The sequence below is a fragment of the Biomphalaria glabrata genome, chromosome 7 (genome assembly GCF_947242115.1).
Source record: "Biomphalaria glabrata chromosome 7, xgBioGlab47.1, whole genome shotgun sequence".
Classification (NCBI taxonomy): domain Eukaryota; kingdom Metazoa; phylum Mollusca; class Gastropoda; family Planorbidae; genus Biomphalaria; species Biomphalaria glabrata.
Genome location: NC_074717.1, coordinates 30,095,863 through 30,111,242, shown reverse-complemented (window position 1 = coordinate 30,111,242; position 15,380 = coordinate 30,095,863). Strand labels below are relative to the sequence as shown.

The 15,380-nt window shown below is 31.0% G+C and overlaps 1 protein-coding gene across 1 annotated transcript; it reads right to left on the bottom strand.

Moving 5' to 3' along the window:
• Window positions 1-5,099: 5,099 nt before the first annotated feature.
• LOC106070016 (PSME3-interacting protein-like) lies at window positions 5,100-13,989 on the bottom strand. The gene is made up of 7 exons (XM_056036157.1): window positions 13,968-13,989; window positions 10,447-10,570; window positions 8,669-8,761; window positions 7,846-7,967; window positions 6,935-7,068; window positions 6,107-6,162; window positions 5,100-5,332 (listed from the first exon to the last, which is right to left on the bottom strand). The coding sequence occupies exons 2-7, from the start codon at window positions 10,550-10,552 to the stop codon at window positions 5,100-5,102; spliced, it is 744 nt and encodes a 247-aa protein (XP_055892132.1). The 5' UTR covers window positions 10,553-10,570; window positions 13,968-13,989.
• Between the last annotated feature and the right edge of the window lie 1,391 nt (window positions 13,990-15,380).

The following is a 15,380-nucleotide window of genomic DNA, read 5'->3' as shown; positions in this document are numbered from 1 at the left end:
GCATTTTTTTATTGTTTATTATTTCTATTTATTATTTTTATTTGTGTTTATTTATTTAGAAACTCAACACATTTTTTTCTATTTGTTTTTTTTTTTAATGTTTTTGTTTATTGAGTCTTTTTTTTTTTTGCATTCAGACTTTGCTTTAACTATTGTTTTTATTTGTAAGCTATAATTCATTCTATCTGTCTCCTTTCAAAGCTGAGTTTGGTAGCTTATGGCACCAAAAACAACCTGCTCAGGGGCAAGAACCTTTGGTTTTAAACCCATACCTTCATGTTAACATTCCAAACAGATTAGTCTTTATCAATAAAACTTGGTCTCATTGGTATCTAAATCTATTTCTTGTAATTTAAAAAAAAAATTTTTTTGCAATAGTTTTTTACCCTCATAAAAATATCATTTTCAAGTGCTTGAAAACAAAAAAAAAACAACTAAACTTTCATTTACGGAGTCTGACATTCCTGTTCATTAGTAATAAAAAAAATATACATTTTCTCAGTAAAAAAAAAAGTTGCTACCAAAACATTGTTCATTTAAAGTATGCGGCTATTTTATTAAACAAAAACATTTTTTTTAAAGATACCATAGCTGATCTGATCAACTAAAGTTGTAATTAAATATTTTGTTATATCAACATTCTGCTTTACATATAATTCCCTATGTCACAATTAAAACTTTTAGAATTTATGGGTCCAGCTCCATTAAGAAACCAGCTGTGTATCTCATAAAAAGCTAAATGTGTTGTGGATAGATACTTCTAGCAATTCTATGATATTATGTTCTTAAGTTTCTCTTATTATTATGACATCTATCAACTTAGAATGTGTTAACAAAACAAAACTACTTTGTTCTCTAAGTTTATTTCCAAACCATAAGTTATTAATCATTTTATGTGAGTGTACATATATAAAATCTATTTTTTACATATTTATATAAATCTTCACACACATGTATATATAATTTACAAATTGCTCTTTTATTACTATTGATGCTAAGTTTTTCTGCTTCAGAAAAAAAACAACTCAGCATTTTCAATATTCTCTCTTAATTTTCTCTGCTATTAGAGGGGGAGTTTATATGTTTTGTTTTGTTTTTATAAAGGCTGTTTGGCACAATTTTTCATTCTTTTTTATTTTTGTCTGTGATAACTAAAGACTACTTTTAAAGCTCCACTCCTTGAAGAATAAATCTTTAAAAATCTCTCTTTTAAAAATTATTTTTTAACAAAAGATCTGTATTTATAGTACATTTAATGAAACTAAATTAACCTGCTGAAACTTTATTTGTATAGTTAAAGTGAAAATATTTTTTATAAAAGTTTATTTTTTCGTAAACAGTTTTACCCTTTACTTTTTATTAGGTTAACCTTTTCGATTCACTTCTCATTCTAGAGAGTCTTTAAAAAAGGCTTTTGTGAGTTTGTAAGAAAAATATATAGAAATGTAGGAGCTTCAAAGATAATTAAAATACATATTAATAAAAATAAAAAGCTAGTTTGGTCAAAGTGATGGCATATAATAATATCTCATATTATATATATCTTAAATGTTTAATTTTTAATTATTTTTTCTTATAGTAAGATCAAGAAAATGATGTAACCAAAATATAAGGTGATTTGTTTTCTTTTAAACATTTGTAAAAATACAATAATAAGAAATGTAATGTTTAGGAATGAGTCATATTTTAATGCTTTTAGGTAAAGGTAAAAAGAATTTTTTTTTTTTTTTTTTGTATTGCTAATGTAGAATTTTGCTTTTTGTTTTGCTGGGACTTACTTAGACTTAGACCCTCCAACACCATTTTAAATCTCCTGTTACAATAGAAAATTTACATTTATAATTTACCTTATTAGCTAATAACTAGATTCTTCTGAACAAGAAACAAGTAACTAATAAAGCTTCTGCTGGTCTATTACTTCTTATTCTATTTATTTCTTGAAGTACCGGTACTTCAATATTGCAATGAGTCATACCAATGAGCTTGCACAATCAATTGCTTATATTGCATTTCAGCTGATTTCTACATAAGAGGAATTTTCATGACCTCATGAACGGTCTTTTTTTTTATTCAACTCTTTTCTGAATACAAAGAGACGTTTGAGTTGAGCGCAGGATTATAGCAGCTGTTTAAAATAGCCAAATGTAATTTTAAGATGATTATATTTTGAAAAATTATAACAGTTTAAGGAGAGTTTTCACCATGTGGTCAATCAGCTAGTAATTTTTTCTCAAAGGTACACATAAATTGTCAAATTTCTAGGAAAAACTTAGAACCATTTTAGGAATCCATGTACAACTTCCACCTTGTGTCCTACATTCATGAACATTTTGATAAACATTAAAAGGATTTGTAATAAAGAAAAATTTCCACTTTGAATGACAGGCAGTTTTACAACTGTTTCAGTTTTATAAATTATACTCTACCAGAAGTAGACCCTGTTTTAAAATGTATAACAATTTTGAGTTGATAATCAAAATGTTTATCTGGCAGCAAAATGATTAAGTTTCTTCCTTGACCTTGCTATTCATCGTAAGTTATCACATTGGCCATGTTTTAGGTAAGATTAGACTGAATTCAAACAAAGTGTTTTGTTTCTATCTTCTGGTATTGGTTGATGTAAATATTCTGGTGACCTATTGAATGTAATTCTAATTGACATTCCTCTGATTTATCCAAAGCAAAACAAATTGGGAAATTTTATTATCATAGTTAAAGGCATATTTCTAAGCTGGTACAGTCATGTCAGATGAGTTGGCATTGAATCAGCAGGGGATAATCAAAAGTTATTGGTCCTGCTGCTGACTGACCTAATGATATCTGTCAAAAAATTAAGAAATTGGTCTATGACTAATGCCATTCCAGGCAGCTTGTAACTTGTATAGTAATGACCCTGGAAGCCCTAATATGTTTTGCATCATTTCTGTATGTTTCTTTCTAACAATAATTCCATAGATTCAATTACTTATTTCTTGGTGCTATATTTGCATGTCACTACTCATTACAAGTTTGCATTTTTTCTTTCCTTTTGCTTTGAAATTTTATATTTGCTAATGTTTAACTTTTTAAAAATATTTTTTGTTCCCTTTTAATTTGGAAAACTAGACATTTTATCTAACGCATAAATACATTTTTAGTTTTTTTCTTTTAAATCTCATTGTAGTTATTGATATTTGTAGAAACATAGTCATCTTCATTTTTCTAAACCAAATGCTGTTGTAAAACAATAAAACTCTTATTGATTACATTGCTGGTCAACATCTTGATATTTAAAGTACACATCTTTTTCAGACTGATTTATATTTGTTTTAGAATTTCGTTCACATTATACTTCTGTTCTTTTGATACTTTAAAAAGTCAGGTAATGTTTTAAAAACTGTACGATGTAGATCTAATTGAAATATTTTGTTTTTACAGTTGTGCCACATATCTCTAATTCAAATACATGGATGTGCCTTGTGTTTATATTAATTCTTGTAATGTCACAAATAAAAATGTGTTCCTGCTATTCAGAGCTGTCATGTTGTTATTTTAATAATAATTATTGTCTACTGTTCCAACTACCTAGTGTCTGTGAAGGTCTGTACATATTTTATTAGGATATTTCTTAAAAATATCTTGATACCCACTGAACTTCTAGAGCAGGACTTGATTACAAATGTTAAAAGAGCCCAAAATAAAACAAAATGTCCTCATGATCTTTATTTGAATCTCCTTAAGTTTTTTTCTTGAAGATTTTTTTTCATACACATTCCTATATTCACTAGCTGTTTTCATTAGCTCTAAAAATAGATTTATGACAAATTATTAGCAATGTTTTAATAAATAGTAAGCAAGAGAATGAGACATCCTTTTATCAATACTAGGGGATGATAAAAAAAAAAGTACTTGACTTTCTGAAGGTCTCTTAACTTTTATCAGTCTGTCATTTTTTAAGTTGAGAAGAGTGAAAAGTACTGCTGCTTGACACTGTTCTAAAAATACATATTATGAAATGTAGTATTATCAAAAGAAAAAAAACAAACTTGAAGAACAAAATACAAACAAAAGTATTGGTATATGCATGACTTTTAATAATGCATTTTAAAACAATAGCCTCAACAATGTTTGAAAAACAAAAGTACAAACAGCTTCATTCTCTCAAGTTTTCAACTGGCCTATCAAATCATTAAAAAGAAGGAAAAGCTTTAAATACAAACAATTTACTACAGAAATAGTAGATGTAGTAACTTTTGCTGGTGTAAGAAGTAGTTCACAGATTAGCTCTTAAAAAGACAATTCTTTCAATGAAGTGTTTGCGTATAACTGTAATAAATTGAATATGAATACTTAAGTTACAGTTTATGAGACACAGGCTGTGAGACAACTCAAATTTATATTTGTTCTTTATATTATCAGATACTTAGAAATAAAACGTATAATAAAATTAAGATAAAGATCTATGAAAATGTTTTCAAAATATACTGCAATGCTAATACAGGGGAAGTCATAAAGTCTATGAACAGACATAAAGTAAGTTTGTATTCAATTCATCCAAAATGTTTTGTTTGAATAATATATATTTTTGTTTGAATGAAATTGAACTTTGACAAACCCATCACCCCCCCCCCCCCTCCTTTTAACTGACACAGCAACAACACACACACACACACACACAATTAGATTAATTTCAATTATATTTTCACTAACAGAGCTGTCATAATGCTATGAAGAAACTAGAATATTTATTGTACATGATCTTACAAGTAAAACCTAACAGAAAAATTTAATGTAAAGCAATAATAAGAGCATTACACAGACACATTGCAAACATTCAAACTGCACCTACAAACTAGATATGTGTACTGAAGGTTTTATATTTTTTTACATTAAGTTTAGACAAGCATCTACTTAAATATTATCATTTAGAAGAATACAAAATCTGGTACTAAAGAAAGATGAAATGGATGTAGTTATAACATGTTTAGCTTATCCACCATAATAAGTAAAAGTTAAACTGGAATCAATTTAATGCAAAACTAAGAAGATACACAGATATCTTAGTTACTCTAGCATATACATCATTCATGGCTTAGAGACAACTTAAAAAAAACAAGAACCTATCCACAACCCTCTTCATTCAACCTTTGTACCATTTGCTGTATTAATCTTTGTGTGGGAGCACTGGGCATGATGGCGTGGTCTGTTTCAGAATCACTGGAGTTGCTTTCATTCTCTGTGCTGCTGTCATCCTCGGCATAGTCAGCAATGCCAGGCAATACACCAGCTACTACCATGAAGCCATCTGAAGGAGAAATACCAGCCATCAGCTTAGCATCCGGTCTTTCAAGGGCTGTAAATTAAACAATGACTTTAATTTTAAAAAGTCCATATATGAGTTAGTCTTTGAAAGCAACTTTAATAAATGATTCAGAAATTTAAAAAATGAATTTACTAAGAGCCAAGAATTACAGCAAATATTGTTTTATATGGATTTTTAAAAGAAAATAAATGGGGTAATTTTTATTAATCAGTGGTAGGATTTCCAATCTAATTTTGTTAAGACTTGTTAAGCTCACTGTCAGCAGTTTTGTTCTAAAGACATTTTTCCAGAACAAAGTGAAAACTGTCCATGAGATAAAAAGTGGCTCATAAAAAAGGAATCTCACAGTCTAAAAAGGGACAGAAGTGAAAAGTCTGGATCTTTTCTTTACTGATTCATTTCAACACTATTTCTGTGAATTTATATTTAAACTGATTTATATTGTGTCTTTGTAATGGAGGTATTGTGAGTTCTTATTTATTACTTGATTTCAATTTGTGATATTAATTATTCAATTTATTATTCAATTTTCTAATGTGGATTTCTGCCAAGTGAGAACTACTTCATGAATTTCTCTTGTGCCACTAGATTTACATCTAGAAATACTGATTTGTACTAAACATGCAATATATGTGGTCATATTGAGGTAATTGAAAAAGCTTTAAGTCAATCAAATGATTTTAGTTTTCCTATGAGTGGGTGGTTTTATTGATGCAAAATTAAAGGAAATAATTCAAAGTTCTCATCGAGAGATTTAAAAGTCTATATCTAAATATGTAATGAACTATCCTAATTGAAACTTACTTTCTTCAACATCTCCCTTTTGTTTTTTTTCATCCAACTCTGATTTTGTATCAGTGCTGTGAAAGAAAAAAGAATTACAAATGAGAATGCCAACAGCATGTCCAAAAGAAAAATTCAATTTTTACATTAAGTCAGCATTCCTGTAGCAATACTGTTTCAATTTGACAAATTTGAGTGTACAGATTGAATATAATATGTGATTACAGCATACCAAATAGACCATCTTATAAAGTTTTCCCAATTTTACTAATGAATAGAGTACAATTTAAATAATAAGTAATACCCATATGCTAGGACAAAATTGTACAAGTGCTCCTTCTTCCCTAGTGCCATTAGAGAATGAAACAGGCTGCTAAAATTAGCCAGAGTAATGATATATAATTGATGAATATCATTACATTAATTTTGTAGGATGCTCGCAGGTGTTTCTCTGGCAGGTTTGCCAGTACTGACAAAATGACAGAATCTACTTGCAAAATGTAAATAAGAAAAAACTATTTGTAGAATGTGATGAAATATGAAGTTTATTTACATGATATCAATTCACTTTTCATGAAGATGTTGAAGAGCATAACTTCTTGCTTCATTTAAAATACCTTCATATCACACTAAATCCACTACTTGATTTCACACATTAATAACTTCAACTTAACAAACTTTCAACTCCAACTATGGCTTGACTTTCTTCTTCGACTAACACATTTCAACTCTTAACTACTGTAGACCGTTCAACTACAATTCTCCAACTAACTACTTCTCACTAACGAAAACTCTAGTAATTATCTTCTCTTTTGAACTAATGTCTGTTAATCTATAAAAAGAAAATACCTTTTACGCTTAATGGCTCCCTGCAGTAACTGTTTTTGAGAATTTTTACTGGTAGCTACAGACACTGATTTTGTAGGTTCACTGCTAGCTTTGTCTTTCTCTTTACTCTCTTGTACTTTAATAACAGACGCCATGTAATGATAAGTTAAGTCTAATCAAATATTTAGTGTCATAGACTACAAAAGTGCAAGGAGTAGAGAAAGATACTAACAGAAATATAATGTATGGATTCATCCACATTTCAATTGTTTGTGTGTTCCCAGTATTAAAAGTTCATTCAAGTGTTTACCTCAGTCTATTAGACAAGCAATCATAAATGTTAACAATTATAATAATTAATGTTTGTCTCAATGATCTATATAATTATAACAATTATTATAGCTATCTCTTAAAAAACATACTGTTCTGGGTTTCAGGTTTACACTATCATAAATTCTAAGATGTGTTTTTATTTGGTTGTTGTTTTTTTTTGGTTTTAGTATTAATTCAGAGTGATTGCCATAATTAACTTAGTTAATTTTAGTTTTGTTTAGAGAATTAAAAATGTAAAATGTATAGAGATATTACAAATCATATTTTTATCTATGGATAAGCTTAGCTGCAATATTCAAATCAACAGTGTAAAATAATAATAAAAATTAACTCACATGGGAATGAAAATTATAAAAATATTGTGAAGAGTACATAAGAAAAGCAAAAACTTGAGAAATTGTATACCCCACACACTCCTATGAAGACTTATTTTTAAAAAGGTCATAATATGGATCTCCTAGCAAAATAAAAAAATAATAAACATGCCCCCATTATTAAAAACTTTCAGCTCCCTATTTTTAAAAGTTAAAACATTTTTTTTTGTTCATACAAGTTAGTCAAAAATAGAAAGTTAACAGACGAAAGTGACAAAAGGATATTTTCAATTCTTCTATAACAGACTTTTCCTCTTTGTGCCTGTCTTTCTCTATCTGGACTTGTCTATCAGAAACATAATTGAGAAACTGAACTTCATCTTCATCTAACACTTTTACACTGCTGCCTGGAATTAGGAAAATGAGCTTAGTAACGAAAAGACAAGTCAAAGTACAAAATACAGAGCTGCAAATGGAAAGACACAAATAAAATATGTTGTTTTTTTTCTTTATCTAGCCAACTTTTTGCTGTTGATCTGTAAGGTCTTTTGCAGCCTGTGCCAAGGAAAAATAGTGAGCTGTTTTTTTTCAGCTGTTCTGCGCTCCCATACAGCATTTTGGTTATACTGGGTTGATAGTAGGGTTTTTCTAAGGGGAATTAAATTGGGGCATCCAAAGAGGTATAATTAACAGTTTTCTTAGGGTGGCCAGTGTCTACAGGGGAGGGTGTGTGGTGTTTTTTTTTATGTTACAACATGTTATCTTCTTCTTCTAGCCAGCTTTATTGCTGAGCTGTGAGCTCTTTTGCAGACTGTGTAAAGGAAAAATAGTGTGCTGTTTCAACATGTTATTAGTTGACTGACTTACAATATGTTGTACACTAAAAACTCAATAGCTACACAACAGTTTAACATAAACCATACTTAATGCACACTCTTTTTGCAAATATTCCAGATTACAGTTTTCTTAAATCGACATATGATATTATACTCACATAAATAAAACACTTGTTAAAAGTTATTTTAAAAAAGTGGATGTGGTTTGTTAGTCTGTTATGTATTTCTTTTTCTTTAAAAAAAAAAAAAAAATTTCTTTCGAATGTACTTACGGAGTTTTGTTTCTTCCTCATGTTCTCGTTCCTTTAGTTCCTTATTGGCTTGCAGCTGCTCATACAATGATCTTGTCTCTTCTTCTGGACATTCTAAGTAAGATCAATGCACACACAAAATGTAGAAACAAATTATTTCTTTTTTTTTAAATAGTAACATCTTTTTTTTTTTGACAATCACAATGATAATTGAAATTTAGACAATTTCTAAATGACATTTTATTTTTCAAAAATTGCACTTTCAATATAAAGCAAGTTCAAGTTGTAACTTTCATAGAACTTTAAGGTTAATCAATTCAAAAATCAGTCTTCTTCTTTGTCAGCTTTGTACTACTGAGCTTCAAGTTCTTTTGTGGTCTGTGCAAAGGAAAAATACAGAGTATTACTTATGTCTAGCTAAGGTGAATTAACATGGGGCATTCAAAGAGCGTATGATTCACAGATTCTTAAGGGTGGGTGCAGTGTCAACAGATGGTTAGATGTGTGAACTATTTGTTCTGTTCATAAGTGTTAGGTTGCAGACTGCTCTTTGCGGGAGAAGAAATTGATACTGTCCAGTTTGTTTGGTGAGGCCATTTCTTTGAACATAGCTCTGCCTGCTTCCTGATGCCCATTGGTTGATCCACTCATCCTTGTGATTGCTGGCTAGAATTGACTTGAGAGTGTACTAGTTAAATGGTCTGTCTAGTTGTTCCAAGGATGACCCCCCCCCCTTTGATAGTCTATCAGCCTTTTCATTTCCTATGTGCCCAGGAATCCATTGTAATGTAACTGGGATATTAAATTTTGACATTATATGATGGGTTATCATGATTAGTGTTTTCAACTCTCTAGGGCTAGATGAGATGTTGCTAGTTACTGCTTGAAGAGTGGATTGTGAATCTGTAAAGACAATAATATCTGATGGTGCTTGTATTACCTCATACAACTTGTTTTCTAATGTCTGTAATGCTATAGTGACATAAATCAGTCAATCAATTGATGAAATCCATGTTAAAAACTCTCACTTTATTTATATATACGTATACCATATTTTTTGACACATATATCCCATATAAATGTATAACCCACACAAATTACAAAATAAGTAAAAACAAAATAATTAAGCCTGCACCCTTATATACTCCACATGTGCAAAGCAAGACTTGTTGTAAACCAACAGTACATAAAGGTGTTGCTCATCAGACATCTGTCCCTCAAGACACAATCGTGCTCCATTAGTTGTTACAACAAGCAATACAAAGAGTGCAACATACCTGTAAAATACGAGCCTATGGTAGTAGTACATTGTATGAGCCTATGGTAGCAGTATATTGTTTCAAAAGATAAGTCAGTGAATTAGTTATCTGGTGATGATGAAGAAAGATTTGCTGCAGTATCTGAGCTGGGCACTACAATTAGCCTAATTGTGCATTGGTTGTTGCTCAGCCTTATTGTGTAGGCTACTCATTCCCAGGGCCATCAGCAACATGGGTATTTTTGGAGTTTGAACTTTATAGCGTATAGTGTGAAGCATGTATATTAAAGTGTATTAATTTATTTTTTTTCCCATGAGGTTTATAACGAGATGTTCATAAAGCTTTTCAATGTACATTTCACAACCACACAGCAAACTATAGGAGGTGTTAAGACCAATCCTGCACAGCCGCCATTCATTTGTAAAAACTTGTATAATCCACAGGTTATATGCACGAAAATATGGTAAATACTTCAACTAAATTTATAAGATTACAAGATAAGTCTATTTCTTTATTTATAATAGTGACAGAAAACTTTACCTAAAGGGTCATCTGGTTGTCGGATTTTCTCCCATTGTTCTTGCCTTCGCTGCCTCTGTTCCTGGACTTCCTCATCTGAGACAAAAGCTTTGAATTTTCCACTCATACCTTAAAATGCAGTTCACTGACAAGTGTAAAAAAAAATAATACATGAAATCATAGATCTATGTTGTGATGTTTTAAAATTTATAATCATAATAATGAGACAGAATTTAATATTAATTAATAGTATAATATTTACAACAATAGTAAATTAATAGTAGTACTAGACATATATTTATATAATATGTTAAAAAATTAGCATTCACTTCTAAAAAAGAAATATATGCTGTAATTGTCTAAAACATCAAATAAAGATAAAGCAGGACAGTCATTCATTAAATGTAAGGGCAGGATACCCATTGCCCCACTTTCAATGCTCAGCCTCAATAAGAAAATTAATGAAATTTAGAATATTGTTTAATAAATAATATTATATACAAGTTGTCATCATTAGGCATTTCTTGTTGATCCTTATGCTCCCCATGTAGTAGACATACCCATGCATTAAAAATAACTGCAACAGATATTGTCTGATCTTAATAAAGGAAACAATACGGCAATACATATGTGACATGTGAAAATGCATTATATTTTACTTCTCCTGCTTTTGGGTTTGAAATAATATTCCTCTTGTCTCAAAAGAAGTGTTCTATCATAATCAAAAGATTTTTTTAAATCCTGTATGTGCTATATTGTTGCTGTATTTGTAACACAAAATTGTGGCAATAGGCCTATACTAGCTATACTGTCAACTGTCATGATAATGAAAAAATGAAGGTGCCAACTATCATCAGCAGGAGTTAAGGTGGAACAAATTTTATAATTTATTAAATAGTAATAATGTTGTTTTTTAAAATGCATTATAAATTTGAATGGACCTCATTCACCAAAACAAACGGTCATGTGATAATATTGATAAAACGGAAAAAAATGTCACATGATAACCATTCTTGATTAAAATTATATCTTAATTTGTATAGAAAAGATCACGGGCATGCTACCCTGCCTCATAGTGGTGCCCGAGTGGAAACAATCATAAGAGGAAATGATTAGGCTAAAGGGTAGCAAAACAAGACTCCCATGGGGATGCCAAAGGGAGTGCGAGAGCATCCTCATTGCACTGTGCGGAGTTGTAAAAAAGCTCCCACAACCTTGTCACAATCCAGGCGCTGCTCCTCGAGGGGGCGTTACATAAATGGCGTGTCCCGCACAGTTAACCTGGTATAGAAAAGGAAAATAAAGGGGGTCTTAATGTACGTGGAAGTGGTCTCGAGTCTGACCCACCCCTCAGACAGAACAGAATGTAATACACTGTTCTCATTCGGGCCGGTGAGAGGGAGCTCTTGTTCACTTTTGCTGGCCTAGAGTTCCAAGAGCTGAAGGCTCAACTCTACCTGACAGTTTAAGAAGAATAAGTATAGAAGAGATTTTCTAAACACAAGGCTAAATGTTGTTTTTTTTACGATTAGTGAATGAGGTCCACGGGGTTCATAGCCAATTTCATGAATGATTTTCCAGGTTTTCAAGGTAGAGTTTTAGATTTTCAAGGTATGCATCGCACCCTAGCAAGCAATATATATGTATATATATTTACATACATATGACATAAATATGTAAAAAGAATAATATATATATATATATTAAATTTAAAAACCCTCATTAAAATGTATGCTGATAAGTTGAAATCGTACCTCCAAAAAAAAAAAAAAAGAATTCATAGATCTCTAGTGTTTCCTAAGCATTTAAATGCAACTTTTTAATACATTAGAAAACACACACAAGCTTGCACTACAGAAGAATAACTTTTTTAAAATATGAGATGTAATTCAGCTAAAACTGTCGCAATCTGAAGTTGGAAATTTTCTTAAATTGACATAGATTTGTAAAAATAATATTTCATTCTTACTATAGCAGTTGACTTGCCTTCCATCAGTTTTAAGTAAATTACAACCAAAATAACTCTACGGGCTTTTCTACAGCTGTGTGCGAAATATTTTCGTTACATCTACAGTAGATCTAGACTCTAATTTTAAGTCACTAAATTCGCGGACTTTTCACGGCTGTGAGAGAATTATCTTCACTCTATTCTATTGGATTAGCGTAAATTAAGTCTAGATCTAAGTCTAAGTCACTAAATTCGCGGACTTTTTTCAAATTATCTTCACTGAATCACCGTAAATCTAGTCCCTAAAATTCGCGGACTTTTCACAGCTGTGTGCGAATTATTTTCACTGAATCTACCGTAAATCTAGAGTCTAGATCTAAGTCACTAACTTCGCGGACTTTTCACGGCTGTCACTGCTTCTACAGTCTAGATCTAATTAAGTCACTAAATTGGCTGACTTTTCACGGCTGTGTGCGAATTATCTTCACTGAATCTATCGTAGATGTAGACTCTATAGGTTCTAACTCAATGTCACTAAACTTCACGGACTTTTAACGGCTGTGAGAGAATTATCTTCAACAAGTTTCTAGTGATTTTCAACGAGGGAGGGCCCGGAGGGGTGTAGCCTTCACATTAGGCTGCTAATTGCTCTAGTTATAGACAATAGTCACTACAGACTAGATCTAGCGCGTCATCAGTCGTAACAGTGAAAGGAAAATAGTGCTAAGTGCAATGCTTGCTTGAGCCAAGGTCGTTTTCAATCACGAGGTCGCGCTTCACAAGTGGGTGAAAGGCGGTGTAGACGCGTCGTCACTGGTCAGCTCAATGTAACCGGGAAAAAAAACGAAAATAAACACCAGGTATCTGGAGGGAAAGAACTCAAGGTCCAGTTTTAAAATTCAAGTTTTTTTTCATCGTTTTTTTACAGAATTCAAGGCTTTTTCAAGGCCTTGAATTTAATATGAAATTCAAGGTGTTTTCCAGGTTTTCAAGGTGGCTACAAACCCTGGGTCCATTATTCTAAGTAACTAGACAAGATCTAGAATGTTCTAGAATCTAGAGTCTAGACAGTTGCAGTCATGAGATGATGAGTAGTCTTATTAAGTCTAGCTAGTACTAGATTTTTTTTACTAGAGAGTAGATCTAGACAGTAGTCTACTCTAACTAAGTCTTAGTAAGAGTGTAAATACTGTAAGAGTCTAATTCTCTAATAACTCTAATAACTAGGGCTAGGAGTACTAGATCTAGGACTAGATCTACGATCTAGGTCAAAAGTGACTAAAGCAACTACACTTGACTAACTCTAACTTTAAGCCCCCCATCCTTTTTTTTCTCCCCACTCGGCAATACATCAGTCATCAGTACTGTGTCTACAGTCTACAGTACAGTAACAGTGTCAGACTGTCAGTGTCACACTACGGTGACTACCCCACGTCGGCCACGTCCCGTTTTCACTCCCGAAAAGTCTGGTCACCTTGCTCAAAATGAAATAGCATTATTGACTCTATTAACTTATACGTAGATCTATCTAGACTCTAAATCTAGATTGTTCTAGATTTGCCTAAATCTAGATGTCAATTGTCATAAATCTTACCTCCAGTGCACCAACAATAACATGAAAAAAAAATTATTATTGTACTCTTGTGTACAAAAGTTATAACTAGTATATATAATCTAGACTAGTAGCTATAAAAGTATAGCCTGTTTTATACTAGAAAAAAACGGAACAAAACTAAATTGTCAAGCACAAAGTTAAGTAAAGCCACCTATGCCTATATTATCATATATGTATTGGTAGATCTATAGATCGGTATAATATAGATCGAAATATAAAGAGGAGGGGGTGAGAGAGAATAGACGAGAAATTAAGAAATAAAAAAGAGTGAGACCCATCTAAAGAAATAGTGATAGATAACTAAGATATAGAACTAGAAAGAATAAGCGTGAATGAAGGAATATTTTAAAGAGAGCCGTTGTACAGATTTTGAAAAAAAAAATTAAAGAGGTGATAGAGGTAGTCAATGATAATAATAATAATCGAGATCTAGTCAATCTGTATACAAGAGTATAGTGTTTCACCAAGCCCCTTGCGGTATAGTCCAGAGCCATCACGAGAGTTGTTATTGTCTACAATCATATCGCGTCATGCGAAGTTTAAAATGTGGCCTTTACTTTTTTCTAGGAAAAATTCTTACTTTATATTTTGAAGTTTCTTATTTTTTATACATAGATCTAGATGCAGTATGTAAACATGCATGTGTAAATAGTTGAACAGTTATTGCTATAATAATTTTATACAGTAAATTAGTCAAATAAAAATTATTTCCACTATAGGTTCTTGTCAGTTAATTTATATTTTAATACTTTTCATTAAAAACAGACAGCAATTTTTTTTAATGCAGTTCTGAACAATTAAGTGATTCACTTTTCTGATGTTTGATTGGTATTTCTCTAGAACTGATCAGTCTTTTTTGTGACAGTGTTGATCCTAAATAACTTATTTGCATCAGTTTTAATTTTGATAAAGACCTCTAAATTCACTGATAGCGTTAGGTAGAGTTTGACAAATGTGCAGTACAATTACTAAATTTGAGCAAGTTTAGGATAAATTATTTCTACAAATATATTCCAGTATTTCAATATAGTCTACCCATTTTCAGGTTTCAAATTTCTATTTTTTATTGCTCTTAATTCTTCATTAAAGTTCCTTTCCTTTTATGTCTGTTTTTCTTTAGTGTAAATTAGTTTTTACTAAAAAATGTAACAATGTTTAATTACCCATAATTTTAACATTTTTATTACAAATTTTAATAATGTCTTTATATTCTTTCAACATCTCAAACCTTTTATTTAATTTTTTATTCTTGTATCAAGAACAGCATAAGCAAAAGATTTTAAAATTGTTTTAGGGTCATTAACACTTTCATCATTCTGCTTGAAATCAAACATATGTTTTCTTTTTCTTATCTTAGTCATTTCTGATTGCGTACACATTCTGCATCAGCAT

Bases quoted from the DNA above. Each gene is read 5' to 3' on its own strand.
- LOC106070016 (XM_056036157.1), bottom strand. From the start codon at position 10,552: ATGAGTGGAAAATTCAAAGCTTTTGTCTCAGATGAGGAAGTCCAGGAA. The intron at 7,069-7,845 runs ATATCCTTTTGT...ACTTATCATTAC, and splicing joins CTGTTATAGAAGAATTGAAA to ATGGCGTCTGTTATTAAAGT. The intron at 6,163-6,934 runs GTATTTTCTTTT...TTTCTTTCACAG, and splicing joins GGAGCCATTAAGCGTAAAAG to CACTGATACAAAATCAGAGT.